Below are 26,939 nucleotides of genomic sequence, written 5' to 3'. Positions count from 1 at the left end.
AGCCCAGGTCAGACCAAAGATTCGCAACGAGAAGAGATGAAACATGCAGCTGTTTCCAATGTGCCATTCTGAGATGTTCTGAAAACCTGCCAGTTCACACCAATTCAACTAGATGACACGGTGTATCATCTCTATGCAACAACTCTCTGTACTTTAGTTCTGATTTGCAGCTTTTCAGGTTTATTTTGTGGCTGAATATAATTTGTAGCTTCTTAAAATATGACTGAGGATAGTGATAGTGAGATACTGGCTACAGCTGCATTTGTAGTAGTGATGAAACAGCTAATAACTGAAACAAAACGAGCATCAGATGGACTGTATTCATAATAAATACGGCATAATAACATAAGTAAGCACCAATTAATCAGTCAATGAGATGTGTGAGTGTGAGGGGGGTGGAAACAGGTAATGTGCTTTATGTTCTAAAACCAGCCGCCGGCCATTTGCCCAGCTGAGTTGCAGGTGGCACCATCAGCTGGCTTGAGTCGAGCTCAGACTGACCAGTTCACACCGCTGCAACTTTCCTCTGCAATGATGTACAAAGGTTTCATCTCGTCTCATTGCGAATCTTTGGTCAGAACTGGGCTATAAGAATGGGCGGCCGTGGCTAAGAGGCAGAGCGGGTCGTCCTCCAATCGGAAGCTCGGCGGAGCATCAGAACATCTCTAGTAAACAAGTTAAGTCTCCTCAGAGTTTTGTGTTCAAGTCTCCAGTCTCCGGCTCTGGTAGATGCAATGCATGAAGAGACAGCTTTGACAGAAAACATGTCCAACACAGGATGTGAGCGTACCTCTTTGATGTTTGTCTCCACATCTGGATTGGAGGTCTCTGTGGTGGTGGAGGAGCTGTCGTCGTTATCGGCCAGGTTATCTTTGAGCTCGTCTCCCTGAGTCTTTACTGTGGATTTCTTCTCTTTCTCTTCCTTCTTCCTCTGGGCTTTTGTTTTGCCTCGCAGCTTCCCTTTGGATTCCAACACTGCACATGATATTAACACACATGTTAAAAGACCTGTAGATGATCACAGAGGCGTTCTGTCCTACTCTCCTGTGACAAACACAAATGTGGGTACCTTTGTTTTGTAATGACTGAGTGCTCTGTTCCTGTAGAGTCTCAACACTGAGTGAATCTGGACGGTCGAGGTCGTTGTCCATGGCTCCTATCAGGTTGGCGTATTCTGCATCCTCAGGACAGAGGCCTCTGTGAGGCAGCGATGACCCGGCTAAACTTTGACCCTGGAGGTCCAGTTGTTTGGTGCTCCGAGCCTTTCGGTTGGTGAGCTGGCAGCCAGCTGGAGGGCCTTCTTGGCCTGAGGTTGCACTTCCTTTGGTCAGCTGCGAGGAAGTTGCTTGCATAGTTGGGCGGCTGAAGCCGATCCTGGACCTCTTATCTTGGCTGTCTGAGTCGGATAAGGTGCGGCTGTTGCCCTGTCGGCCTCCGACCCGGGCTGCTCCGTTGCTGGACGCATATACTCCTCTGGAGTTCTGGGGAGGGTCGCCGTAATCGTTCAACCTGAAAGGTCAAATAAAATTCCTGTTCAAACACACTGTACATGCTGCACCTCCCCTCTGCAGTTATATCTTCTGCCACGTAAACCAACTTCCTTTGGATCTCTTCAGTGCTGCATTGTGTGGTATTGCTTTATGGATTATACTGTGGCAGAAAAAAAGAATACTTCATACTTTTCTCTTGTGTTTCTAGAGTTAGGTGTTTTTGTGGACTTGTAAGGAATTGTTGAGGAAGTTTGATGTAATATTTTCCACCAGACGGAGGATGGGAAATAATCTCAGAAGGAATCAGACACTGCCAGAACTGTGGACAATGGTTCGTCACAGATACTTGACTACGGCCCAACAGACATTCACTGTCGTCTGTGTGTCACAGTCCCTTTAACGCCTCATCGATCAGAATGATAGAATATCCGTAAAAGAATTTTAGAGCAATTTCAACAACAGTTGACAAAATCTTGGCCTGTTTCCTTTTGAGTCTTTAATACTTTGTTTTTAACATTAGATCTCTCTTCCTCTCCATTAGATAAACATTATCTCTCTCTGTACACTGATGACATCATGTGATTTGATCAGCCTTTGCCCGAGATGTTACTCAGCTTCTTCTACATTACACTTACTTTGAATCACTGTCCATTTGCACAATGTCCCTGAGATTAAATGGTCTCCCAGTCTCCAAGGTGGAGTTGGACTCCACAGAGACACGTCTCTTGAAAGGCTCCCATATGCTCTGAGCCTCCAGGTAGGCTGTGGCGATCACCAACAGAAACATGGAACTGAAGACATGAAGACAAAACAAATATGAACTGTTGGTCAGGTTGAAATACAAAACAAAATGTAGCACAAAAATCAACACTGGCACCCGAGTTTACATGTCTCCTGGCGTTAGCATGTAGCTACATGTAGCAGTCTATGTAATGTAAAAATTTGACCACAGAGAAATTAACGAGCTGACGTCAGCTTGTCTCAGAAGAAGAAAAAAATCTTTGGAAACTGAGACTGGTGCTCGCAGGGATAACTTTTACATACATTTGCCTCATTATTTGAAACTCTGGCCACGTTTCACCTCAACATCTGACACTGTAACATTATATATATGACAGACAATGAGGTAAAGCACAATAGGTCCCTTTTAATGCTACACTGTGAGTACAGAGTGGTTCCCACCTCATAATGAGAGACACTATGATGTAGAGCTCCAGCTCCCAGCTCGGTCTGGGCAGGGTCTCTGCACATGCAGCTAACATGTGGTAGGGCAAGGAGGCGTTCAGGACAAACACAAACTCAGAGCCTCCACATGTCACCAATTTCAGCTCCCGGATCACTCGAGATGAGGTGAAGTCGGGTGTAAACCTGTGAGGAAAGGAAGGACATGTTAAAAGGCTGCTCACTCTACGATACAAAAACCTGTGTCCTTGTGTGGCCTTTACTGACTGTCTGACAAACAATTGTTATATTGAACATTCCTGAGGTGAGGCATGCAGCAAACCAGTTTGAGAAAGGCTGCCGCATTTTCCACTGATGCTCTAATTTTCAAAGCATGTGTTAGTCACAAACTCGAGGAAGTGAAGGTCTTCCAGAGAGGATGTTTGTTTACTCTGCCTCTGCACTGATGCGGGCAAATCTACAGCATGTGCACATGTGCAGTTTGGTAAAAAGTTTTTACTCTTACAAGCTGTAAGTTGGAGAAGACTAATATATTTGCCAATATGACTTTTCAGGCTTTTTTTTTATAGCAGTGAGGAAAAAAGGAGCAACTAATGACTTTAACAATGGCTACATTCCATTCAGGTGCCAGTTCCAAGTGCTTTGGCAGCGACTGTCAGTGACACTATAAATAGAATAAAACAGTCAAAGGCCTTTAGTGTTTTCAGCTCCACCTGTGCTTTTCCTGCTATGACAAGGCAAAATATCTGCCATGAGAAAAGTCTACACCACAGTGAGACAAAAAGGATTTTGCTCTTAAATTTCATCGAGCTTTGTTCCATACGTGTTTAATAAAAACATGATTTAGTTATCAGTCAGCATTTGCACTAGTATGAGCAGTTATCATCAAATGTGCAATTTAAAGGCCGACTCCGTCACTGTTCTTTTTCAAATGGAAACACTGCTGCAAACTCAGGCGTTTGCTTAAAGCAGTGACGGAGGTTCGAGTTCTGATGATGTGTTTATCATTCTCCATCGTTTAATGGAGATGGTTAATGGTTTAATTTAATTTGTTTTACTCATTGTGATGCATTTTCACTATTGTTCAAGAGTCAACACTAGGGCTGCAACTAACGATTATTTTCATTGTCAACTAATCTGTTGATTATTTCTTCGATTAGTCGACTAATCATTTTATCGAAAAATGTAGAAAAATGTCGGTCTGTCTCTCCCAAACCCCAAAATTACGTCATCTAATGTCTTGTTTTGTACTCACGCCAAAGGGTTTTAGTTCACCGTCATGGGAGAGTGTGTAAAGCTGCCAATATTTGAACGTAAGAAGCTGCAATAAGAGTATTTTACTTTTCTATGAAAAATGACTCAAACTGATTAGTCAACTACTAAAATAGTCACCGATTATTTTAGTAGTCGATAAGTCATTGATTAGTCAACTAATCGTTGCAGCCCTAGTCAACACAGTATTAAGTAATATTCCCTTCATGCACGTACGCATGCACACGCCTAATTAAACAAACATCGACTTAAACATCATATACTCACATTTTCTGCTCTTAAATGGACACTACTATTGCTGTGTTTTTGTTGTTGCAATCAAACTTATTTTGCTATGAGTAGTTTGTTATAACCTGTATTATTTTATGTATTGCTCTTTATCTTTCTGTACCTTTGAGTTCTTAATAGCTTTAAAAAAAACAAACTATAAACTAAACTATTGAGCTTTATGATGCACGCGCACATCACGGGCCAGGTGGGGCATCAGTGATAATGATCACCATGCCCTCGCATAAATGCCACCATGTGAAATTTTAACTCACACGCTTACGACAAATGGTCACATAGGCAACCCTTGAATGAGAGTACGACCCCACCCCCGCTATTAAACTGGCTAAACATTGGACAACCTCATGGTTTTGGCACTCAGACTTCAACAAGACTGAACTCTCTGCAAACAACTGGAAGTAAATGTGTCTGTTAAATTACTGGGAGGCAAAATACAGTCTGCACTGTACCAGTACCCAAAAGCCCCACCTGCAACCCCTCGGAGCTACCTTAATCAGCAGTCACCTCCAGATCTCACCGAACCACTCTTCTCCAAATGCTGCTCATTTCCAATATGAATACTATTGTAAAGATCATAAATAATTAAAACCTGTGTGTTTGTGTGTCAAAATATTTACACCTACTGTGACGTGTCAAAAGGCTGATCATGCACCCAATAAGAATGTGGTGTAAACTGCCCCGCCCCAACAAGTGTGACTAAACAGTCAGTTCACACCCACATAGTTACAAGAACGAGGTCGTTACGGGAAGTGTTGTGTTAAAATACACGTGTCAAAAGATACTGAAGTGTAACCTGAGAGTGACATGAAACTGTGATGATATCATGTCAGCCTGGAGAAGTATCAAGCCTCTCTCTGTGTGTCAGTAAGATTTAAAGACACTGTTGTGGAAATATCCAATTTGCATATCAACTGCATGACAACTGTTGCCAGGTGAAGACAGTGAGAGCATTATGAGAGACAGTTCCCCAGAGGCAAAGGCAGAAGGTGAGAGCTGATAAGCATCTGTTTGCAACAAACAGTGATATTCAAGTATAGGTTGCAATTCTACTTCAGTCTCATGTGCGTGTGCCCCGAGGCAGCCATGGAAGCTTTTGTTTGCAAGCAATAAATAATCCACAACAGATTATGTTTGCAATGAGGCAAACACATGGAAACACCTTTAGGGTGTGCCATGGATGTGTAGCATCTTTACAACATGACACTCAAGTTCAGATTTTGAAAACAAATTCTGTCATTTCAATTGCAAATTACTTGTTGAGAGTTTACAGCAGTTTCATAGTTTAAAATTAGCATCACAGGAAAGAAGAGTTGATCTTCAAACTCGTGGCATTTGGTGGCTGTGCACTACCGTGACTTTTTTTTAACACCTTTGCTGTAAGAAGGATGTTATCTCTCACAGGAAACCAGCAGGTGACAGCCACAGAACAACAATGATGTGTCAGAAGAGCTGGTCGGGGAATTTTTTAAAATAGAAATAGAAAATAATCTTCATTCGCTGACCAGTTAGCTCTCTACCGCACGCAAGACTGTCTCACACTGAGCTAAAATTAAACAAGTAACACCACTGAGGTACATAACACAAACATAATGCAGTTTGTGGTCATTTATGGTGCGTGGTGTTTTGCTGGGGGAAGAGCTCAACCCTGCTCTTACAAACACAGAGGAGCTCAGTGGAGTTCACTCTGCGCTGCTGTGTATGAAAGCTTCACGAGTTAAAACATCTGTGTAACAGCTGACTTTAAAAAAAAGGATCCGATCAGGCTCAATATGACAATACTGATCAGTTAAAACAAGCCTTGATCTGCCCCATCTCTAGTTCCCAGGGTCCAGTGTTTCCAAGCTTTATCAGGGGAACCTGAAAAAGATGTTCCCCCACCCTGTATTCATTTAATACAGCATAAGTTAACTGGATAATATTTATTAAATTTGAGCTGAACACAACACGAAGGTTAATGTGTGTTAAGAGAACACTGAATCTGGGAACACAGGACCCTGACAAACAGATTCGCTCCAACAATTTATACCCACAGAGCTGGTGTCACTCGAACTTTTGAGTAAAACTTGAAGATGACTGTCCTGACTTCAATATTTGAGATTTCCTAGCAAACATTTGAGAATTTAACAAGTGAATATGTGTTCATTTTGAGCGTGGACGTGAACTTTAAGCAAAGAAGAAAAATAAGACCTGAGGGGAGCAAGCTGAGGCTTCAGAGAGACAGAGCGCCAATTCATCCTCTTACTGAAGGCTTACTCAGCTGGAGAGGCTGAGGACAAGTATTAATAGAGCTTCTGGGAGATGGGGAGAACACACAGACACACACACACACACACACACACACACACACACACTGAAGTTCCCATGCAGTAACCATATTCCTAAACCGCCCTCCAACTCTGGGTCTAGATCACACACAGCTAAACACTCGTGGACAAAGACAGACGACACGTTTGTTCACTCACAGTATGATGAGGTCTTTTGAAGCATTTGGCTTAAGTGCAAATTCTTGACAGTTGAGAACTTTGAATCCATATCCTTCACAAGCTTGTCCGTTGATTTCTGCCGATCTGATGGTGATGGGGAGCAGGCCCGTGTTCTCCACCCTGAAGGTTCTTTTCAGGGTGAAGTTTGGCTCCTTGACTTTTGTCTCTGAAATAAATGAAAGGATAGTAATTAATGGACACTGGATACATTTCAGAGAGAGACATTTTTAATATCATTCAGAGCAGGTCAGTTGTTTTTATGACTTATCTTTCAGACAGGTCACACAGTTTTGTAGGATCTTTTTTAATCCTAATCATAATGTTTTTGTTTTACCACTCTGTGTTTAATGTGTAAAGTGATGACGTAGCCACAGTAAAAGGCCACTCTAAAATGTGTGGTTTTGTCTTAAAAAAATAAATTCACTGGGCGCTCTGAACAATGGATTCCACATGATAAGGGCTATGGTCACACACATGGGATTTATTCATGAGGAAAACACTTGTACAAAGTGCCAAACACTAGTCGGTTATGACTCTGCTGAGGATGACAAGCACGCAGATGAGCTTCCCTGACACACATTCTGACTGTCTGCACAAAAATTCTTCTGTTGTGCAAACCAGTCGTTGCTTCAGCTGTACAGGTGGCTGGTGTCAGACCATCGTGCAGGTAAAGACGCTGGTTTTGAGCTAGTGTGGTTACACGTGGTCTGCAGTTGTGAGGCCGGTTTGATGTGCAAGGTTTGGAGACAGCATCTGAGATGTCTTATGGTAGTGACATGAACATTCAGTTCACTGGAAACAGCTCAGGTGAACGTTGCTGCAGTCAGCATGATAATGGCACGCTCCCTCAAAACCTGCAACATCCGTGACATTGTGGGAACAAAAGATGAACTTCAGGCACTCATGCGTGGAGCAGGAACAGATGCGTTTGAATGAAGCCTTTATTTCAAAACACGGCTGCTTACATTAAAAACACAGACCAGTTTCAACTCTCTGGTCTTCGTCAGGGTGCAAAAAAAACCAAAAAAACAGTGGCGTTGTGTTGTTGTGTGATTAAACTGCACGTTTTAGAGTGGCCTTTTATCATGACCAGCCCAAGGCACACCTGCGTAGTATTCTCTAAGGATTTTGTGAGCACAAAAAAGTGTTTCATGTTCGACTTCAACTTGTGAAAAAGTGGGAGCAAATACAAAAGTGCGTTTACATATTTGTTCAGTGTATATGTGGCTTTGTGTAAATGAAACTGTATTAAATCACATCTGGATTTTATCTGGATACGTGACAAATAAAATGGCGAATGTAAACTGGGCCCGCAGTCACACTGATGAGACTGCAGCGACATGAACTCACTCTCTGTGCAGTCTTTCAGCAGCGCCTCGGTCATCTTGAACCTCAGCGAGCTGCCCTGTCCCGGAGGCTTCCCTGCAACTTTCAGGCTCTCCGTTGTACCTCGGCCGTGAAGTACGATTGTGTCGATCACAGTCAGGTTATTCCTAAACAGTGAAGCGCACAATGTCAGAAGAGAAATTTACTGCAGGGACTGTTTGACTTTCATTAAAGAATAAACGTACCTGACTATGAGGAGGGAGGAGACACTGTGGTTGCTGGTGGGAGTGAACCTCACGCTGAACGACTTGACTTCTCCGGGCAGCAGGAGGAGGTTGTACACAAAGGGTCTGGTTGATCCCTCTACAAACCCTGTACTGCTCTTCATTAGGGATGTCTGCCAAACAAACAGAGCGCCTGTTAGAGACAAACAGCTTCCACATGCTGCCTCCGTCACGGACAAGAGGGCTGTGATTAGCAATTATATGTCAACCAGCTGATTCTCTGAATTCCAAAATTTGTGTAGCACTCACTTGATTTCTGTGAACCTGGAACTCTAAGGTGTTTGTTTCAATGTTGATGTTGGACAAATTTGCTAATGGAAGCCTGGAAGATAAAATCAGAGGTGATTATCGTCAGTGTAAGACGAGGGGGTGAAGAGCAAGGACGTGTTGGGCTTGTGGAGATTTCCCACCTGTCAGCCAGCTTTCCAGTAAACACAGAGGGGCTGGGTAACAGGGCCAGGGGGAGAACTTGGACATAGACGAGGACGTCGGCCGGATTTTGCAGAATCACCTCCTCCTCCTGCAGAAATACAGAAAAATGTCCCGTGTTAGTTCACAACACAGAACTTTAACAACACCTTAAGATGTTCGTGCATGTGTGTTTTTGTGCACATGTACTAACAAGAGGCGGGTGATTTGTTTGTACTCACAGAGGAGCTGTTTGTGTTGGTCAGAGGGAATGTAATTCGCTGCGAGGAGTTGACCAGTGAGGGCCAGGTCAAGTGTGCCGTTATTTTAGCCTGCACATTTTTCTGCAGGTCAGTGTTGACTTCAAAGACGGCTTCAATCCTTCAGTGAGAGAAGAAAACATCTGTAATTAGACTGCTGTTGTGGAGCAGGGGTGTTCGTTCAGTTACTTTTGCTAGTTACTGGTTAATGAGTGTCAGGCTAACTGGGGCACAATTGTTTGCTGTAAACGGAGAACAGCAAAATAAGTGATAGTTTCTCCACACGTGGGATGTCAACGGCTAACCATTCATCAGTCTAATTTAACAGTATAATGTCCTAACTCTTAACATGCTTACTTGTGGCCCGAGCGCTCTTTCAGCTCTTTCCATCGCCTGAGGAGTTTCTGGTGAAGATCGACGTCAGCATCCCAGATATCCTCCTGGAGCGCGAGCCCGTGAGGCTTTGACTCAGCTGTGAAAGTTAAAATATTTTTTAATGTAGACTCTTGTTTTACGAGATCTTAATGTTACACACACTCAAAAAAAAACTTACATTTAAGCACAAATGGCAGCCCCACATAACAGTGATCACCACACTGCAAGCTGGCATCAAAATAAATATTAGCCACCTGAAAAAGATGGAGGAAAGAAAATAAGTTCATGTTTATAAGGACACTTGTGGCTCACTAATGTTTTGCTCGGTCAGATGAGGGTCTACCTTTGATTTACGTCTTGGCTCCAGCTCGTCTTTGTTGTTGCGGAGCCGTTTGTAATAGAAGCGTATATCTTCTGTCAGGGAGCGGATCTGCTGTAGCCTCACTTTCTGAGTAAAAGAGCTCTGTATGCTGAAGCTTTGATGAACGATTTTCCCCTAAAGACAAAAACACAAATACAGACATGTTAAGTGTCAAAACGCCGCAGGTCTTTCACAGGAATGTGCCCTCTGCAGGTGACATTTCATCTCATCATCTGCTTGCTGCCAGCTCAGTACAGGTGTGAAATCTAACTCATGAATTTGTTACTTACTGGAAATGAAGGTGGTAAAACGATGTGCTTGGGAGAGCTGTTTAATGTACCGACAGCGATGAGAGCTTTAACTGGGATGGTTAATATCTGAGGGAAAAGGAAAGTCACCATTAGACTAACTGCTTGTGCATTTCTTTGAGGGAACAGAGTAAACAGCAGATGTGACCGGCTACCTACCTCATAGTCTGTGGTTATGTGTATGGCTCCGTCATACGTGCCCTCCAGCGCCTTGGCCACAAGTGTCACTCTGAATGCTGCATAATAGCCAGATGCTAGTATCACCTTTGTAGGGACAAAAATATGTGTTAGTTTCATTTCTCTTTTTAATAATAATGCAAAAACCTCAAAGTGCTCAGGCTGCAGATTGTTATCATGAGGAAGCTGTTAGCTAGAAAGTACCTCTTTCTTCTTTTAACATGTCTGTCAATTTCTGCTGATGTTTTATCACCTCCTACTTTTGTTTCTCTATGCTACCTTTCTTTTTTGTGCTTCATGAATCTTTTCTGATCCCAAATCAAATTCTGTATTTACTGAAAACAGTTAGGAGTGATGACTGTTGGTGTCTGAGTTGTTTTTGGTCCCCCCTCTGTTGGGATACCTAGCACACAGATCTGGTACTAAACGGTGGAGCTGTGAACACTGCAGTCTGATTGGTCAATAGAGGACGCTCACTCTGCTCCGGGCTGAACTGTGGCTGGTTTTGAAGCTCATGTAACCAATGTTCATACCGTGGAGAGTTTTATTACTGTGACTACAAAAATAAAAGATGTTTTGCTGCCTCTCACAGCAGCTGGAGTCTGAGAAAAACGTACTGTTTTGTGATTGGAGGCCGAGGTGTTCTGCAGCTCTCTCAGGCGACTCAGGGCCACTGTTGTGTTTCCTTTCTCTGTCTTTAGCAGCTCCATGGACAGGCTGTCTCCTGTCACCAGCCAGGACTTGATCTCCAGCTGGAGGACAAACAGCGGTTTGTAAAGGACAGAAAGGAAAAGTGCAGAATTTTCTTCGCACTACAATTGGAGTCACAAGCTGTGACAGTACTTAAAATTGCTCACCCATCACCTACTACTGGGGAATCGAGTGTTATTATAAGGGCTGATGTTGCAACAGGTTTAACTGTTCAAAATATTTGAAGGCACAAGTCAGCATATTTCAAATACCATGTAAAACCACTTCACACAATGGACCTAACTGTGTGAGGCTACAGCAAGTAACTTCCCTCTTTCATTTTTTAAATTTCCTTCCAAGAATCACTGTCTAGAAAACCTGACCGCTGTTACATAATCAGCTATTGTTTCTTGTATTGTGCGCTGTAGCAATGTCTGTGGTAATGCTGCATGAACTCACCTCTATGGGATTACTGTTCACCACCACAAATGTGATGCTGCTGGTGTCTGTTGCACTGCGAACGCCAAAGTCCAGGATGTTCTCCTTCAGACTGGGAGGCAGGACCAGAGGCTGTTCACAGCAGGCGACAAAAACAAACACCACGTTATACAGACACACTCACTAACAGTCATGACATCAACTCCGTCCTACAACAGGCAAAAGAGGTCAAAATTTAGTTAAGACCTGAATCTGACTTCTTGACTTCTGTTTTACTGTAAAGCAAATCATTTTGCCATAAAAAGACAGAGCTAACAGCCACAGTTGATACACTCTGGTTGTGACGTTACTGCATTCTCAGCTTAGCAGATCTCAGTCTGCTGTCTGAGCTTTTGACTCCAGTGGAATTCATGCAATTCTGTGGTGTGGTTAATGTTTTAAATGTATTAAATTGTAAACTAATTCCTCATTCTGATTTAGGTATAAAAAATTATAGTAAAAGGACAGACACTTAGCAAAACAGAAATACATTTAGTACCCAGAAGCTATGGGCTGTTAAAAAAATACAGAATAAAGTTTATTCTCTCAAAGAACGAGTTAAAACGAGCAAGAAACCTGAGGGAACGTGTGTTATTAGGAGATAGAGTGGCTTATGGAGGAGAAAAAAAAATGACTCGTGTATCAATAAATAATTAAATAAACAAATAAATAAATGTCTTAATAAATAAAGGAATATATACGTGCTGAAATACATATTAGCAGAGACTGGGACCTCATTAACATATAGACACAGAAATGCAGAAATAACTAAACGTAGTTGTACAAAAATGTAGAAATAAATTTATGATATTTATTTATTTATGTCCCATGAAAATAAATGTAATAAATAAATAAATGTATAAATAAATGCGGGAATATAATTAATTCTGTAAAAAAATGAATAAATACTGAAATAAATACTGAAATAAATAAATGTATAAATAAATGTGGGAATATTATTAATTCTGTAAAAAAAAATGAATAAATACTGAAATAAATAAATGTATAAATAAATGCGGGAATATAATTAATTCTATAAAAATGAATAAATACTGAAATAAATAAATGTATAAATAAATGTGGGAATATTATTAATTCTGTAAAAAAAAATGAATAAATACTGAAATAAATAAATGTATAAATAAATGCGGGAATCTAATTAATTCTATAAAAATGAATAAATACTTAAATAAATAAATGTATAAATAAATGCAGGAATATAATTAATCCTGTAAAAAAAAAAAAAGAATAAATACTGAAATAAATAAATGCATAAACAAATAATTAAAAATAAATAAATTCATAAAACAATAAATAAATAAAAAGTTTAAATCAATATGTAAATGGTTAAATACATACATAAATAAATACTGATAATTCAAACAGGACATAAATAAATAAATATCTTAAATTATTTCTACATTTTTGTACTACATTTATTTATTTCTGTATTTCTGTGACTGTACTATAAATAGGGTCCAATCTCTGCAAATATTTATTTTAGCATTTATTTGCTCTTTTATTTATTAATGTCTTTATTTATCTATTTATTGATACTTATGGCATTTTTCATCCTCCATAGAAGTTTCCCTATCCAAAGGCAGAGTGCCATGTCAGCATGTTTGGGTATAATGTAGGCTGCATTGCAATCATTTTTGATTAAAATACCGTCACCATAAAATACCAAAAATGAAGTTATCGCAACTGTTCCATCTGTGATGCAGTTTGCCAGCTATCCTAAAAACATTAAACCCTTTTTTCCCACTTCACAGCTTCAGCAGTTGATGCTGTAAACCTCTGTAGGGCAGTGTTGTATGAAGGATAAAGGCTGTCGGTGTCTCTGATAAGACTAATTTGCTCTTTGTTCGGTGCCACTTTGATGTAAGTCAATTAGCTCCATGTAAAGAGGATGCTCTCTTCCAGATAAACTGTGTGTCCTTTGTATACCTCCAGGAAGCCCGTGTAAGCTCGGACAGGCAGGTGAAACTTGGACGCATTTGTGATGAGCAGGATGTTGCTGTCTATGTGAATGGAGGGTCGCACTGGCCGGAAGAGGAGGGAGAAGATGTAACGTGACTCGTGTGGGGGAATAAGGATAGGCGCGCTGAAGTTCTGCACCTAAACAGAGAAGAGGAAAAGTGATCTCATAATGACCTCTGTACATACACACACATCACAATCTGAGCGACCTCTGTGAACTCATCCTGCTGACTCTCACATTAAACATGGTTTTAGCCTCTTCGGGCAGGGACACGTTGTGTATCCGGATTGCAAAGCTGAAGGCATTTGTGAGGAAGATGGGTCTGTCCACTGGGTCGACGGGGCTGTCCCTGATGTGGAACAATGTTGCTGTGTGGTCAAAGCCCAGGTAGCTGCCAGAAGACAGAAACAGACCATTTATTAGGAACATTTATCACATACATAATACATGACGCCACTCTTTCAATGTATATCCACAGAGCAACTCACCCATCTAAAACTTCTGCCTGGTAAGGGATTTCAAGCTTGGAGTAACTCTTTTCTTTCGCTTTGACAGTTATCTTACCAGAGAACTGATATGGTCTTCTCGCTTTTGAAGCTGCAAGGAATAAAAAGAACAAGATCGAAACAGCAGATAAGTTCACTGAAAAAGGATATACACGGCCCCACAAGAGGAAATTGTGCAAACTAAAAAGTGCTCAAGTAAGGACATGATGTAAAACTCTCACAGCTGAAGAATAGCATGACCAGTTCATTTCTGTGACACACACAAGGGGGACTGACCTCTGATTCCTTTTTTTAATTTTCACCCAAGTATATGAATAAACCTAAAATTCAGTTAAAATAGGAGAGTCTAAGACAGAAGTTTAACGCACTTGTTCAGATTACTTTTTGTGCCACTGTCAACCGGTGAAGACCAAGAGGAGGAAATTGACATCATGCTCTTCGCACTATATCTGGAGTTTCAGTGGAAATGGTTCATCTAGCTGCACTATTTTAAAGTGACTCTGAACAACTGCACTTTCATCAGTTAAGATCTTTTGGTTAACCACAGCTGGAGGCAGCGGTGAAGGCGTATGGCAGCTCATGTTTTTTAATTTTGACAATATTTAACTTTTACGGCTTAGTTTGCAATTAAATTTCCCTAAAAACATCTAATATGAATTAATATGTTAAAGCAGAAAAGATAAGAGTTGAACTAAGGAATAAAATGAGATGTACACTCTGGGGTGTATTCACAAAGAATGGCTGCGGCTGCTGATAACACTATCAGCTGTCCCGTCTCAAGGTCCGATTCACCGACAATATACCAGCACAAATACGCCAATAAAGTTTTGCAACTGATTAAAATTTGCCCTTGTTTTTTTTTTTGCATCTGATTGCAATTATCCATGTGGCAGAGTATAAATGGTGCCTTTGTACCAAGTACACAGCAGGCAGAACAACTGCAGAGAGAAAAAGAAAAAACTAGGTGTGAAGGCATTCCTCAAAACTTCAGGCAAGAAATTTAAAGACCGAGTGAAATGAAAAATAGACTTTCCCAGTTTTAATCCTGTTTTAACTGATCATTAATCTCTTGTTTTATGTCAAACGTAAGTCAAAAAAATCAGTATTGAGGTATTCTAATCTGTTTTACAAGTCTGATGACTCATCCTGCACTCCTGGGCGTTTACAGTCCAATCAGATGAGACATTGGGCGACTCGCTCGTCACACCAGTCAAATAAAACCACACTTCACTGTTCATGGGTTGTAGCAGCTAACAGAGAAATATGGAGAGAGACAGGAAGAGATGTGCGTTTAGATATCAGCGGGCAAAACCTTTGTTTTCATTTCCAAAACAACGTGGCAGAGGTCTAATTCATTCATCTCTCTCTCATCTTCTTCCTGATCTAACGTCACCATAAAATACTAAACATGAAGCTATCACAACGGTAGCAACAGAGGTGTGTGTGGAGCCGGCAGTCTGCTGGGCTGAATCCAAATGTCCGGACTTCAACGCACTTGCGGACTTTGTTGGCACGTTCCTGGGAAGTCCGGGAGTGCAGACTTTCTGCAGACTTCCAGAGAGTCCGCTTGGGATGCAGACTTCAGCAGAGTTTACTGATTTAATTATCCACATTTCTGTTTTTGAAAGCATGTAGCCTGTTTTATAGAGACGTATGAATATGTTTTTGTTCAGTAACAAAAAAGGCCATAGATGTATTTCTATCTTGTTATCTGCAGGGACAGATGAGTAGGCACTGTTCATCAATTTACACGACATATATATGAATATGACAGCAGAGATAGTTGAACGTTTCCACGGCAACAGGTAAAAAAGTCTCGAGGGCTGTCTATCAGCCGCTTGCAGTCTCTGCCCTTGCAGACTTTACGTGATGACGGTGAATACGACACGCTACGTACAACTAAGTCCCTGATGGCTCAGTCCGCAAGTCCAGAGGGATTCAGCCCTGTAGATCTGTATCACATTAAGCCTGCCTACTTTTTAGCGGTCCAATCAAATACGAAGGATTTGATTTAAACCTCTCTTGTATCTGTACTGAATGTTCCACTTCACGGGGAAATCTGTCACAGTACAGAAGCCAAAGACGCTCTAACTTCTCTTTCTCTTTCACTGGGACTTTAAACATGTCAGAAGAAACACGCTTCAGTTGCCACCAACTATCCGGAGATGCTGATACTTTCACTGTGACTGCAATTTTGTGAACTGGACCATTTTTGCAGTTTATTTGCATAGAAAGGGGCTGATTTTGCACCAAATATATCCATATAGACTAAATTTATACACATGCAAATAGCACAGGAGCACCAAGACACAATGTGATTGGCAGCGCAGTAACACAGTTCCTTTTTGTCTTATTTGTGCAGGTTTAGTGGCCGCAAAAGCCGCACAATTCTTTTGTGAATTTGCCCATTGGTTGCCAGTTTATTAGGTACACCAAGCTAAAACTAATGCAGTCTAATTGAAAAGTCTGCTATTTATCCTACACTCAAATACATCAATAATATAAACACCTGTCAGTATAATGAAATACAACAGTATCACAAACTACAGACTCCAAAACGATCATATATATTTGAATCAACAACAATGTCAAATATTGCCACATTAAAGAACAATACTTACCGTCAAAACTAATACTTGCAACTTTGGTATATCGGCTCTCCCCGGCTTTCAGTGTGACTGCTTTGAAATCTACTGTGACTGCTTCATTTGATGGTGTTGTACGTACACTCTGTAAAGCGTAAATAAAGGACGGAGTTAGACGAGCGATAAGGTAACAGTTTAAGGATATAAAGAGGCGCCTACAGATACTTACTGTAATTGGAACGTCTTTTGTTCCTGAATTTAAAAGGTGTAGATTCAGCAGTTTTGGACGATCTGTAGATGAGAGAGAGAACGGGGGAGTGAGCGAAGAAGCACAGAGAAAGATTAAATGTTGCTTCTTTTGTAGGACTCCTCACCTTGTGATCGCAGCGTACCAAAGTCAAGCATCTCTGTGGAGGAGTATATACCAGGGGCTGCAGAACCAAAAGAACATTCAGTACCACAATAAATGTACGATAGTGTGGGTGATACAAATTCACAAAGGTTTGAAAGTCCACCTGATGTGACCTCCACCTCTACAGGGAGGATGATGAACTGGTCCTCATTGGGGGCATTGGTTTTGATTCTGATGAAAGCCGTGTGGTTGTCGACATCTCTCGAAGAGAAGCTGGCTCTCATCACCCCCTTTGTCTCAAATGGAGGAATCTCCTGGTGACAGAAGCTCAGTGTCAGTGACGGTGACTCAACTCTGTGCAAGATTATCGTTCATCTTCAACACAAACACTGGAACAAACACACTGAGACTTGAGACTAACCCATAATTTTCCAGTGCCTCCTTGTTGACCTGTGGGAAGCTCTAGATGAAGATCCCCACCACTGGAGTACATCTCAACAACCTGGAGTAAGACAAGAAAAGGGAACACAGCCCATACCTATCAAATCAATCCGCCAACACATAAGGCAAAGTTCACCACCTTTTATCTGGATGTCTAGTCACGGCTTTAACTTCCTCAGTGTGTGCTGTATTGACAAAGGCAGCTGCTTCCTCCTGCTTGTGGAGCTGTGCCAGCTGTGCCAACACAGGCCAATGCCCGCAGCGGTTAGCTTATAGCCTACAGCTATTACTTTGTTAGTCAAAACAGAGCCTTAGGTGACAAAAACACTCATTCATTGGTCATCTGCCCTCTCAGTCCTACTAGTGTTGGTTGGCTTTTCCAATTCATATTCTGGAACCAGGTCTCCAATACGCCTCTGTCAAAGTGAGGAGTCAAACCTTTGTGCATAGTAACAAATACACGGGTCTTCTCTGGGTTGGCGTCAGCAACAGCATCCACCAAAAACTGCCCATGTAAAATGTATCCCTCTGCATTCATATTTTGGGATGACATGATTTGTTGTTGGAAACATATCTTTGAAATAAAAGTGGGGCCGTATTCACAAACATTCTCAGAACAATCTCAGAGCGCTCCTAACTTAGCCTAAAAGTTTTTAGTAAGGAGTCCTAGCTTAGGGGTGATTTAGGAAAGTTTAAAAAGCAGCTCTGAGCGAGGAAGGGACAGAGACTTTGACCTTAGTGAGGAGGTGTGGTTGACGCTGTTGCTAGGTGTGGTGCATTCTTTTAACACATGTGATTGGTTGACACAGACACACCCTTTTGTGAGCCTGTAAGGTGTGGACACGTAGTAGAAATGAAATGATCTGCTGACTGTGACAGTGTTGTCATTGCTCATGTGATCACTCTGCTGATGGAAGGTTGAGACAGACTCAAGTCATCACTGCTGCATGGTTGCATTTTTCCAGTTTTCCAAATATCTTAGTGTTGTGATCATTTTATTTCTGGCGTAATAGTGTTAGGTGGGAAATGTGTGTGTATTCTCCAGTGTTTGGAGAATATTTCTCCGACCTCTTTGTGTTTCCACCATTTTCTCCTCTGATTAAGAAACTCTTGAGCCTCTTAACCCTATGGGCCCGAATCGTCCAAATTCACACCTGTTCTATTGATTTTCTCCGCGGCTGTGCGTCATAGCGAGACGCCACGCATATCACGTGAAACAGCGGAACCGCAGCTTTCTGATAAGACCAAGCACTTGTCGGTAGTCTAATGTTTTCACAACGAATGCAGGGTTGCACAGAAATGCTGTCATCTGTCCGCCTAGCACAAACCACATGTTTTGGACAACTGTGAAGTGACAGAATGTCCCACCATCACGGTTCTTATATTGCCAGATTCCAGAGAGTCTCCCCTCTTCATATATGGCAGAAGATGTCAACTTCCAACTTGCTATGGTGAGATACATGTAAAAATGTAAGAATTTAGTAACACAGATTTGTTTTTTTCATTGATATAAAAATCAATACAAAATATAGGCACATAGAAGGACATGTAATGATGGCAAATCTGGGTAGCCCAGATTGTCCTGAAAAAACAAGATATAGCATGTGTATGTAGCCTTTATAATGACTGTGATATGAGCTTAAAAGTAAAGGCAGTAAAAATACCCCAAAAACGCCTAGGGCCCATAGGGTTAAAAGTCCTCCTCCCTGCTCCTACTAGTTTTTAACCTTAGGAGCTCTTTTAAGGTCTAAGATGCTTTGTGAATAACTTTTATTTTTAAAAGGACATAGTCTTAACTTTAAGGGGAAATTCTAAGTAAACAGCTGGCTAACACTGGCACATTTATTGAAATGTTGATTAATGTGAGTTGTCCTCATAAATGAAATAAAAGCAAGCTTTGTGAATACAGCAGCTGTTTTTTAGTGCCGTCTGTCACACAGGCGAAATCCAGCCTGTAGTTCCTCGTGCATCCAGCGCCGTCATTTCACATGATAGTTAGTAGTTGGAAGCTCCAATCTAGAAAGTTCTCCTGCTCCAGAAGTGTTGCCAGCAGTGCCTTTATGTCCAAGGATGACCTCAACTGTCCTGGTCACTATAGCAAGCACTGAGGAATTTAGTGCTTCACTTGACATCAACACTAACATGAACGGTGGTGAATTTTACCTTTAAGCAGCTGTTAGATATAAAAATAAATAAGTGCACATTCGACAGTTTGAGCTTTTTACCTGCAGTGGTTCACTGAACGGGTTGTGGATGTTTATTAGAGGTGAGAAGCTGCTGTTTACTGGGACTCGAGCCCCGATGAAGGGCCGCAGTCTGTAGGGGTTTGGGATGCCGACCCCAAAAACCTTCAGGGCAGAGACAGAGACGCAAAATGAGTCACATTAATTCCACTATTCATTTTATAGAGGAATGAAGTATTGTTTATTTTAGTCCGTACCTGGTATGTAAACACTCCATGATGTGATGTATTAATAAATAAAGTGTTTTCTACATTCCCAACTACTCGAGCGAGAAACACGACATCGAATGACGTGTTCCCTCCTGGTGGAATTATCTGATGAGAGAACAGATGAAAAGAATTAGGACACTAAACATGATGTGCAGTACAACAGAGCAGAATACAGTTTACAGTATGTGCTGCCCCCCAAACAGCTGGGCAGCCTGAAACATCTGAACACACCTGACCTTAAAGACCTGCTGCTACAAAAACATTACAGCTACACTCTTAACTTTAGCATTTTGGTGGTGACTGTTTTTGCAAGTGGTGAATGTTGAGTGGAGTTTTGACTCAGAGTCCCCTGAATCCCTTCCTGTTAGTTTACACGAACATGAACATCTGCAGACCGAAAGAGTATCTTGTTGATTCGTACAAACTGAAACATCATGTTGTGCACGAATGTAACAGAACAGATCTTCTTGTGTCATCTTCTCTGCTTCAGAACGTTTAGAGAGTCTCAAAATGCAGATAGTGGAGGGAGTCAAAGGGCAGAGGGATTTTAAAAACATTTTTAACAGCCACTTCGGCGTGAGAAATTTACTGCCCATCAGCTAAAGGCTTGGTGGAAGTGCAGGAGCAAAAAGATAAAGCCTAATAGGAAACATACACTCTAACCTGTGCATTATTCATTTATCAAGGAAAGTTTTTTCAGTCAGGAAACCTCTTCAAGCAGGAAACTATATATAAGCTGTGCCATTTTCATCAACATCCCAGGGGCATGGGTTTGGTTTCACAAGTGAACATATATATCCTGCATTTATACACACTTAGAACAATCTACTTCCTCTTCCTCCGCATGTTTTTCGGGTTAAAATGAAATATAATTAAACTGGCTGTCGTTCTTTCCATGATAATGACAGTGCTGCAGAACAAAAATAAAAAAACAGAAATACTGTTTAAACCTCTGCTGTTATTAATGCACTAAACCTTCTTCAATCTATGTTTAGTTTCCTTGACAGAGATAACAGATAATCTTGTGTTTGCATCTTTAGTACACAGAGTTCTGTGCTCTACTGCACATGCTTCACCTCTGATTGATGATCTACTCATGTGTCATTTTTAGGAGATTTTTAACTATAATTAAAGCCCTATTTGCACAGGATTATTACCTGGGGACCTTGTGTGATTTAGAAAATACCCTCAGTCTGTGTTTTGTGCAGCACATTCGCACAGGATAAGCAAAGGTTGTATTTTACTGGGATTTACTGACATTATTTCCTGCATTACCAACAGTGATGTGCAGTGTTAACCTCCTTTTTTCCCTTGTTTTTTTAATGTGGGTTAAAGGTCCAGTGTGTAGGACTTAGTGGCAGATTGCAACCAACTGAAACCTCTCCCATGTGCCGAGCATATAGAGGAATTATGGTGGCCTAGGCAAAATGCAAATGGCCCTATCAAGAGCAGTGTTTGGTCAGTCTGTTCAGGGCTACTATAGAAACAACAAGGCGAACTCTGTGAAAAGGGAACCTGCTCCGTATGTAAATATAAATGGTTCATTCCAAGGTAAAACGCAGTTCTTCTTTTCACACTGAGCTGATTCTACCACACACTGTCTCATCATCCATTTCATCTTTTCAGATTTGATTTGAGCTCGCTTTTTCTGCAAATGGGACTCCATGTTGTGTAGCAAGATGAGCCTCCTGCACCACAAAATAATCCCTACAACAGCTTCCGCGATTGTCAACTGGCAAAGAGGTGTGAAGGAAACAAAAACCTAAATGCAACCCCACATCACCAACATGCTGATTCGCATGATGTCTGTATTAGGTGAAATATGGTAACTTGCAGTAGAATTTCTTTACTACACAGCAGATTCACACGGGATTAAGATCACAGAGAGACCACCTCTGCAATTATTTCAAATTACTACAGGCCTTCAGGTAATACTAGCCCCGTGTGAAGAGGGTTTAAAATGCACACAGGAAATAGAGAAGTGACACATAGCTGGAAACTAATAAAAGGAGAAAGAGACAACTCTGGGAACATCTTAGGAGGAAGAAGTATTATATCTTTGGAATAACATTTTGCTTTAAGTTCCCAATCTCTTCTGTGGCAGCTGTGCTCCAACTGTTTAACACATTCATTTGTTGCACATAAAACTATACTGCATAAGAAAATTACACTTAAAAGTATTGATAAATATCATGAAGTTGGGATACACCTAAAAACGCTGACAGTCACTTGGTCTGATGTGTAACACGTGTGCCACTGGAACATGTGACCACAGCAGAGATCTCTGGGGATTGTTCTCTCTCCAACTATATATGGGCCTGAGTGCAAAGAAGAATGTTGGTGGAAAATGACGCTCGGCGAAATAATCAGAAATAGATTCAAAGGTATGCATTGGTTCCATGCAGCTAATAAAGTGAACATGTATTTGGCATTTATTTAAGAAAAACACATCCATGTTAAATCAAAGCATGGCATGTCTCAAGAGGATGGGTCCAAAATAAAGCTTTCACACACAGTATGCTTTCCCATCAGGTTTTTAGGATGATAAATTAGCTCTATGCCTTTGAGCAAGAGGAGTGGGTAGTCTGAGTGCTTGCAGAACCAAATATTAACGCATATCAGCTCTCTAAACTGCAAACAACCTGTAATCCCTGCTCCTAAAGTTGCCAATAATTCATAGAGACGTGACGTTTCAAATAAACTACCACACAAAGCTATAGATCCAAAATCTTCCCTTTGAACTCAACTGATAAAACCTGATGACGTCATTAATAAAAATAAAATCTGTGAAATGGAGAATCTCCCTGGAGATGTGATTTTATCTACCGTAATGTAGAAAGCCTTTATACAAACATATCTCATGACAGAGGACGATAGGCCTCAGGTTGTTATCTTCAAACCAGCACTGAATTCCTTCCTCCTGAATGTCTCTGTAAACTAGACTGTCGTGTCCTGAGGCTGAGTTCATTTTTCACCACTGATATACAGATTACTGCCCTACAGAGACATAACTATTACCACTTGGACAAAAACACAAACAAACATCCTCCTCTTGACATATCTTACATAATCAACGTCTTAGGGCTATACATTGACCTAAACTACTCTGTGATCTTAAGTAAGTAAATCATGTGTGCAGAAACAGAGTGATAGAACAGTTCTTTCCCGTCAGAGCAGCCTTTACATGCAGCGCAGACGACATGATATATTTGCTAATACGTTCTGATGAAAAACATATATTGGAAAAGCATCACAGTGCTGCTAACAACAATTAAATCAAGGTCATTATCCTGTTGATCTAATGCGTGCCCAAAGCCGCTATTTTGTCTTTTAACTTCTGAAAGTGGCGTGTGTGTTGTGTAGATAGACATCTGCTGCCTGTGATCACTTTGCATCTAGACTTTATCAAATATCTGACCAGCTCTGTAACCTACAAAGTGAAGGGCTGCTAAAGCTGAACTTTGAACTTAAGACTTTCTTGAACAGCAGTCTGACAAACATCGACAGCTATTTATGTAGCAGTGCTGATAAGATCAGTTCCCGTGCACAGCTCTGGGATCACTTGGTCAGCTTTCTGTCATACCAGTCATGGTGACTGGTCAGATGGTAATATATTTGTTTGTAATAATATGACATCATGGCAGAAGCTGTGTGAGTGTGTTAACGTGATATTTTCACTGTGGAGACTCATTTGTTTAGCTGCACTCTTACACTGCACAGTCCAGTTTTCCATGACGTGGAGTGATTATTGATAACAAGCTTATTATTCTATTTTGTTCTGATAAGTTAGATCAGAGCTGTTCAGACCATTTTCATCATAGAAATAGCTGCTGCAGCACAGAGCTAGTTCAGCTGGTTGTATGACAAAGAGATATCTGCCTATGGCTTTTTGTAATTGTTTTTAAGGGGAATTAAACTTATGTGCAGAGTGGAAAAGTGCACCACATCATCTCCACTTTCTTCCCATTGTCTAATCAGATGATTTGAGAGAAAATGGTGGTAGCGGTTGCTGGATACAAAGAGCTATATGACTTTATAAACCGCAGTTATCAGCAGGCATGGAAGCATTTAAGTGCAGTACTTGAAACACTGAGGAGAAGCTCCTGGACCAACTAGTGGTACTCCCCATGATCCACCCTCTTTTTATAGGGTCTCATGTACCCACACAGATCTGGATACCCAGAGCTATATGACTACAAACTGCAGTTATCAACAGGCTTGGAAGCATATAAGTGCAGTACATGAAACAGCCATCACTGAGGAGAAGCTCCTGGACCAACTGGTGGTACTCCCCATGATCCACCCTCTTTTTTAGGGTCTCATGTACCCACTCAGATCTCTGTTTCCCTGTGCCCTACAAACTATTTGCTGACAGCCTCTCACCCTCAACCAGAGCTACAGCAAGTACCCTCTGCCTCAACATTTTAGAACTACTAGTAACTGTGAAAAAAAAAATTAAATGGTAAATTTATTACATGGGAAGGTTAGGGTAAGTAGGTGATGGGGTGGTGCAAAATGCTTTCTGTGTGATTGGCACCTATGAATGCAGAATCTGTCGGCAACAGGAACAAGATTTTGGTATCTAAAGGATTGTGTTGTTGTAGCACTGACTAATCATGTTTGAGCTAGTTTTAAATGTCTGCACTAAAACAGTAGGGATGTAACAATATATTGATCTGGATCAATGCATCAATTCAATGATCAACAATCAAACAGCACTGATGCAAAGTCAAAACACTGATACATATCGTCATCTTTAAGATTCACCTCAGCAAGTCTGTATTACCATTTCTGTCCAAGTGTGCCTCCTTCCTAAACATTCAAACAGTGCTAGCAGCCTAGCGCCAAGGAAAAAATGGCACACAGCCAAGAAAAAGACAATGAAGATATTAATCGATATCCTCTTATATCGATCACAAGCACCTGATCTTAATCAAAACTGTACTGTGACAGTCTCTGCAAATATCATGTCATTATCCAAAGAATCAGCATAAAATCGTAACATTATTTAACTTGTGATTCACTTGGTAAACAGTCTGTGTGTAGAGCAAAAGAGGCGGGACGCGTAGGCCAAATCAAAATCTCGTAAACCATCTGACAAGAATTTAGTTGGGTTTTTTTTAAGTGTTTTTAAATTATCTCCATTTATATGCAAATATCTGTTTATAAAGATTTACCTAAATGTCGTCTGGACCTAAAACATCTACAAAAAGTTGACAATCTGACTGTAAACAATGATCAGCACACAGAAGAAGAAGCTACACCGGCTACATCGCAACCCCTGAAAAATCAGCCGTTGCCCCAGAGGCTAAAACATTGTCCGACCAACATCTGATGGGTTCTGAGATTGGTCGTAAGCAAACACTGAACTTAACTTAGTGCTAAAGATCATATTTTTTAGATTTTTGGGGCGCTTTTTACTGCCCTTTTATTATAAAGCAGCACGCACAGTAACACACAGAACAGGGTCACAGGTCATATTCGAACCCTGACCACTAACAAGGACTCAGCCTACATCTAGATGGGGCACACGCTGTGCTGGGTGAGCTAGAGGTCGCCCCAGAGGTCATATTATTTAATCCAATGTATAAGCGGTGGTGTCCTCATAAATGTGGCCATGTGTTTCCAACTTTGAGAACCATACAGTAGGTTATGTGAATTGATAAGAATCTTTTACTCGTACATACTGGAGCTGTCAATGTCAACTGGAGGTTAAAAGATAAAACCGGAGGTGGAATAAATAAAAACAGGAAGAAGCCGCATGAGGTAAACAGGCCCTTTACGTCAATGTCAGTTATTTTGGACCCATCCTCTTGGGACACTGCATCCTGTGGGTTCAAATGACTTTTGCAGTGTCTTCTAATAAATGCCAATGAAGAGTGTGTGTCATGTTTAATAACTGTGTCTAGTCCTAGTCTGGTTTACTGTGTGTTTGTGTGTTGGGACTGTCTCTATGCGCTGCCTTTCATTTCTTTGGTGTGGTCACATGTTCTAATGACTCATGATTTGCATGGGGACTTCCCACTTTATCATCAGTGTCTATATGCTGCTGTTTACACTTCTGCTGTTGGTGTTTGAAGAAGGGCCCTGACTACTTCAGTTAAAAAAAGAAAGAAAGACACAAAGCAAATGCCACGTAAGAGACAGGAGGATTCAGTACACTGTGTTTTCTGATTAGTCCCTTGTTTACAATAATCAAGCCAAGTTATCACACTGAAAAAAATGCTACATGAAGCATGATTATCAAATAACAGGGTGACATCAACACACGCCACATGACTTAAGACGAAGGGAACTGCTTTTTTATATAACAACAGAATAATCTGCATTTTCAAAGTATTAGATTTGTTGTGACAAAAAAAATAAATCAATGTTATGTTTCTGAGTGAGTAAGTACTTACCCTATTCTGGAAAAAGGATGCGTGAAAATGTGCTGTTGTTGCTGATATTGATATCAAACTAATTTCTTCTGAGCTAGGATTATGTAAATAAACTTTCTCCATTTTTGGCATTCCAACGGGCCTGAAAACAAAGAAAAGAAGCATTTGTCAGAGCAAGTTAGCAACAATGCACTTATTTTGCACTGCTAGAGGATACTCCTACTCCTTTTCCACTGAAATTAGCACGTGTACATGTTTTTTCAACACAGGAAACCCGCTAAAAAAGGCAATAGACTCCTTTGCAATTGCCATCAAATCAAAACCAGATATATAAAAAGAAGTAACCATCATACTTATTTAGTCTTTCTTTCAGACAATTGTGCAGACTAATGTAGATCAATACTAAAGTGTTGAGACAGACGGTATCACTGCATCTCACCAGTAAAAGGGCTAAAATTAGCATCCTCACCCAGATGTTTCCATAAATGCAGATCAGAGCCGGAGCCGATAAATGCCTGTGACTACCGCAGAGTCATTTGACTCAGGTGTGAATGCTGATTTAACCTTTCCCAGATGTTAGAAGAATCCGGGTTTTAGCGGGTTTTGTTAGCACCCGCTAACAAGAGAAGGGCTCCAGACACATACATATACACATTTGTGGATGCCACTTCTCATAGATACCCCATATGCTGTTAAAGTCGCACTTGCTGCTGCCTTCTAGTGTTTCAATCAAAACTGTGACTCTTACACTGCTTGTAGAAAAACAATTGACTGTTAAAACACAGATTCAAATTCTGGAGAAACGCAGATGAGAAAGAGCTGGGATACAAATAGATGTCATGTAGGTTGTTTGGGCACAAT

At 40.9% G+C, this 26,939-nt stretch overlaps 1 protein-coding gene across 1 annotated transcript in view; it reads right to left on the bottom strand.

Annotated features, from left to right (window-relative positions):
* Positions 1-26,939, bottom strand: part of tmem131 (transmembrane protein 131) — a 44,078-nt gene that overhangs the window by 5,123 nt on the left and 12,016 nt on the right. Inside the window, exons 5-32 of the mRNA XM_050054569.1 lie at positions 26,100-26,220; positions 19,687-19,803; positions 19,472-19,594; positions 17,227-17,307; positions 16,969-17,119; positions 16,828-16,884; positions 16,683-16,744; positions 16,490-16,598; positions 13,851-13,959; positions 13,600-13,753; positions 13,329-13,499; positions 11,364-11,474; positions 10,832-10,966; positions 10,197-10,301; positions 10,020-10,106; positions 9,712-9,864; positions 9,547-9,622; positions 9,351-9,465; positions 8,976-9,114; positions 8,736-8,845; positions 8,575-8,647; positions 8,287-8,438; positions 8,066-8,208; positions 6,695-6,881; positions 2,673-2,858; positions 2,126-2,281; positions 1,070-1,509; positions 791-975 (exon numbers count right to left, since the gene is read on the bottom strand). Coding sequence (XP_049910526.1) covers positions 791-975; positions 1,070-1,509; positions 2,126-2,281; positions 2,673-2,858; positions 6,695-6,881; positions 8,066-8,208; positions 8,287-8,438; positions 8,575-8,647; positions 8,736-8,845; positions 8,976-9,114; positions 9,351-9,465; positions 9,547-9,622; positions 9,712-9,864; positions 10,020-10,106; positions 10,197-10,301; positions 10,832-10,966; positions 11,364-11,474; positions 13,329-13,499; positions 13,600-13,753; positions 13,851-13,959; positions 16,490-16,598; positions 16,683-16,744; positions 16,828-16,884; positions 16,969-17,119; positions 17,227-17,307; positions 19,472-19,594; positions 19,687-19,803; positions 26,100-26,220 — 3,808 coding nt within the window. The remainder of the gene's footprint in view (positions 1-790; positions 976-1,069; positions 1,510-2,125; positions 2,282-2,672; positions 2,859-6,694; positions 6,882-8,065; positions 8,209-8,286; positions 8,439-8,574; positions 8,648-8,735; positions 8,846-8,975; positions 9,115-9,350; positions 9,466-9,546; positions 9,623-9,711; positions 9,865-10,019; positions 10,107-10,196; positions 10,302-10,831; positions 10,967-11,363; positions 11,475-13,328; positions 13,500-13,599; positions 13,754-13,850; positions 13,960-16,489; positions 16,599-16,682; positions 16,745-16,827; positions 16,885-16,968; positions 17,120-17,226; positions 17,308-19,471; positions 19,595-19,686; positions 19,804-26,099; positions 26,221-26,939) is intronic.

This window comes from Epinephelus moara, chromosome 10 (assembly GCF_006386435.1).
Source record: "Epinephelus moara isolate mb chromosome 10, YSFRI_EMoa_1.0, whole genome shotgun sequence".
Taxonomy (NCBI): domain Eukaryota; kingdom Metazoa; phylum Chordata; class Actinopteri; order Perciformes; family Serranidae; genus Epinephelus; species Epinephelus moara.
This window is presented reverse-complemented; position numbering and strand designations above follow the sequence as displayed.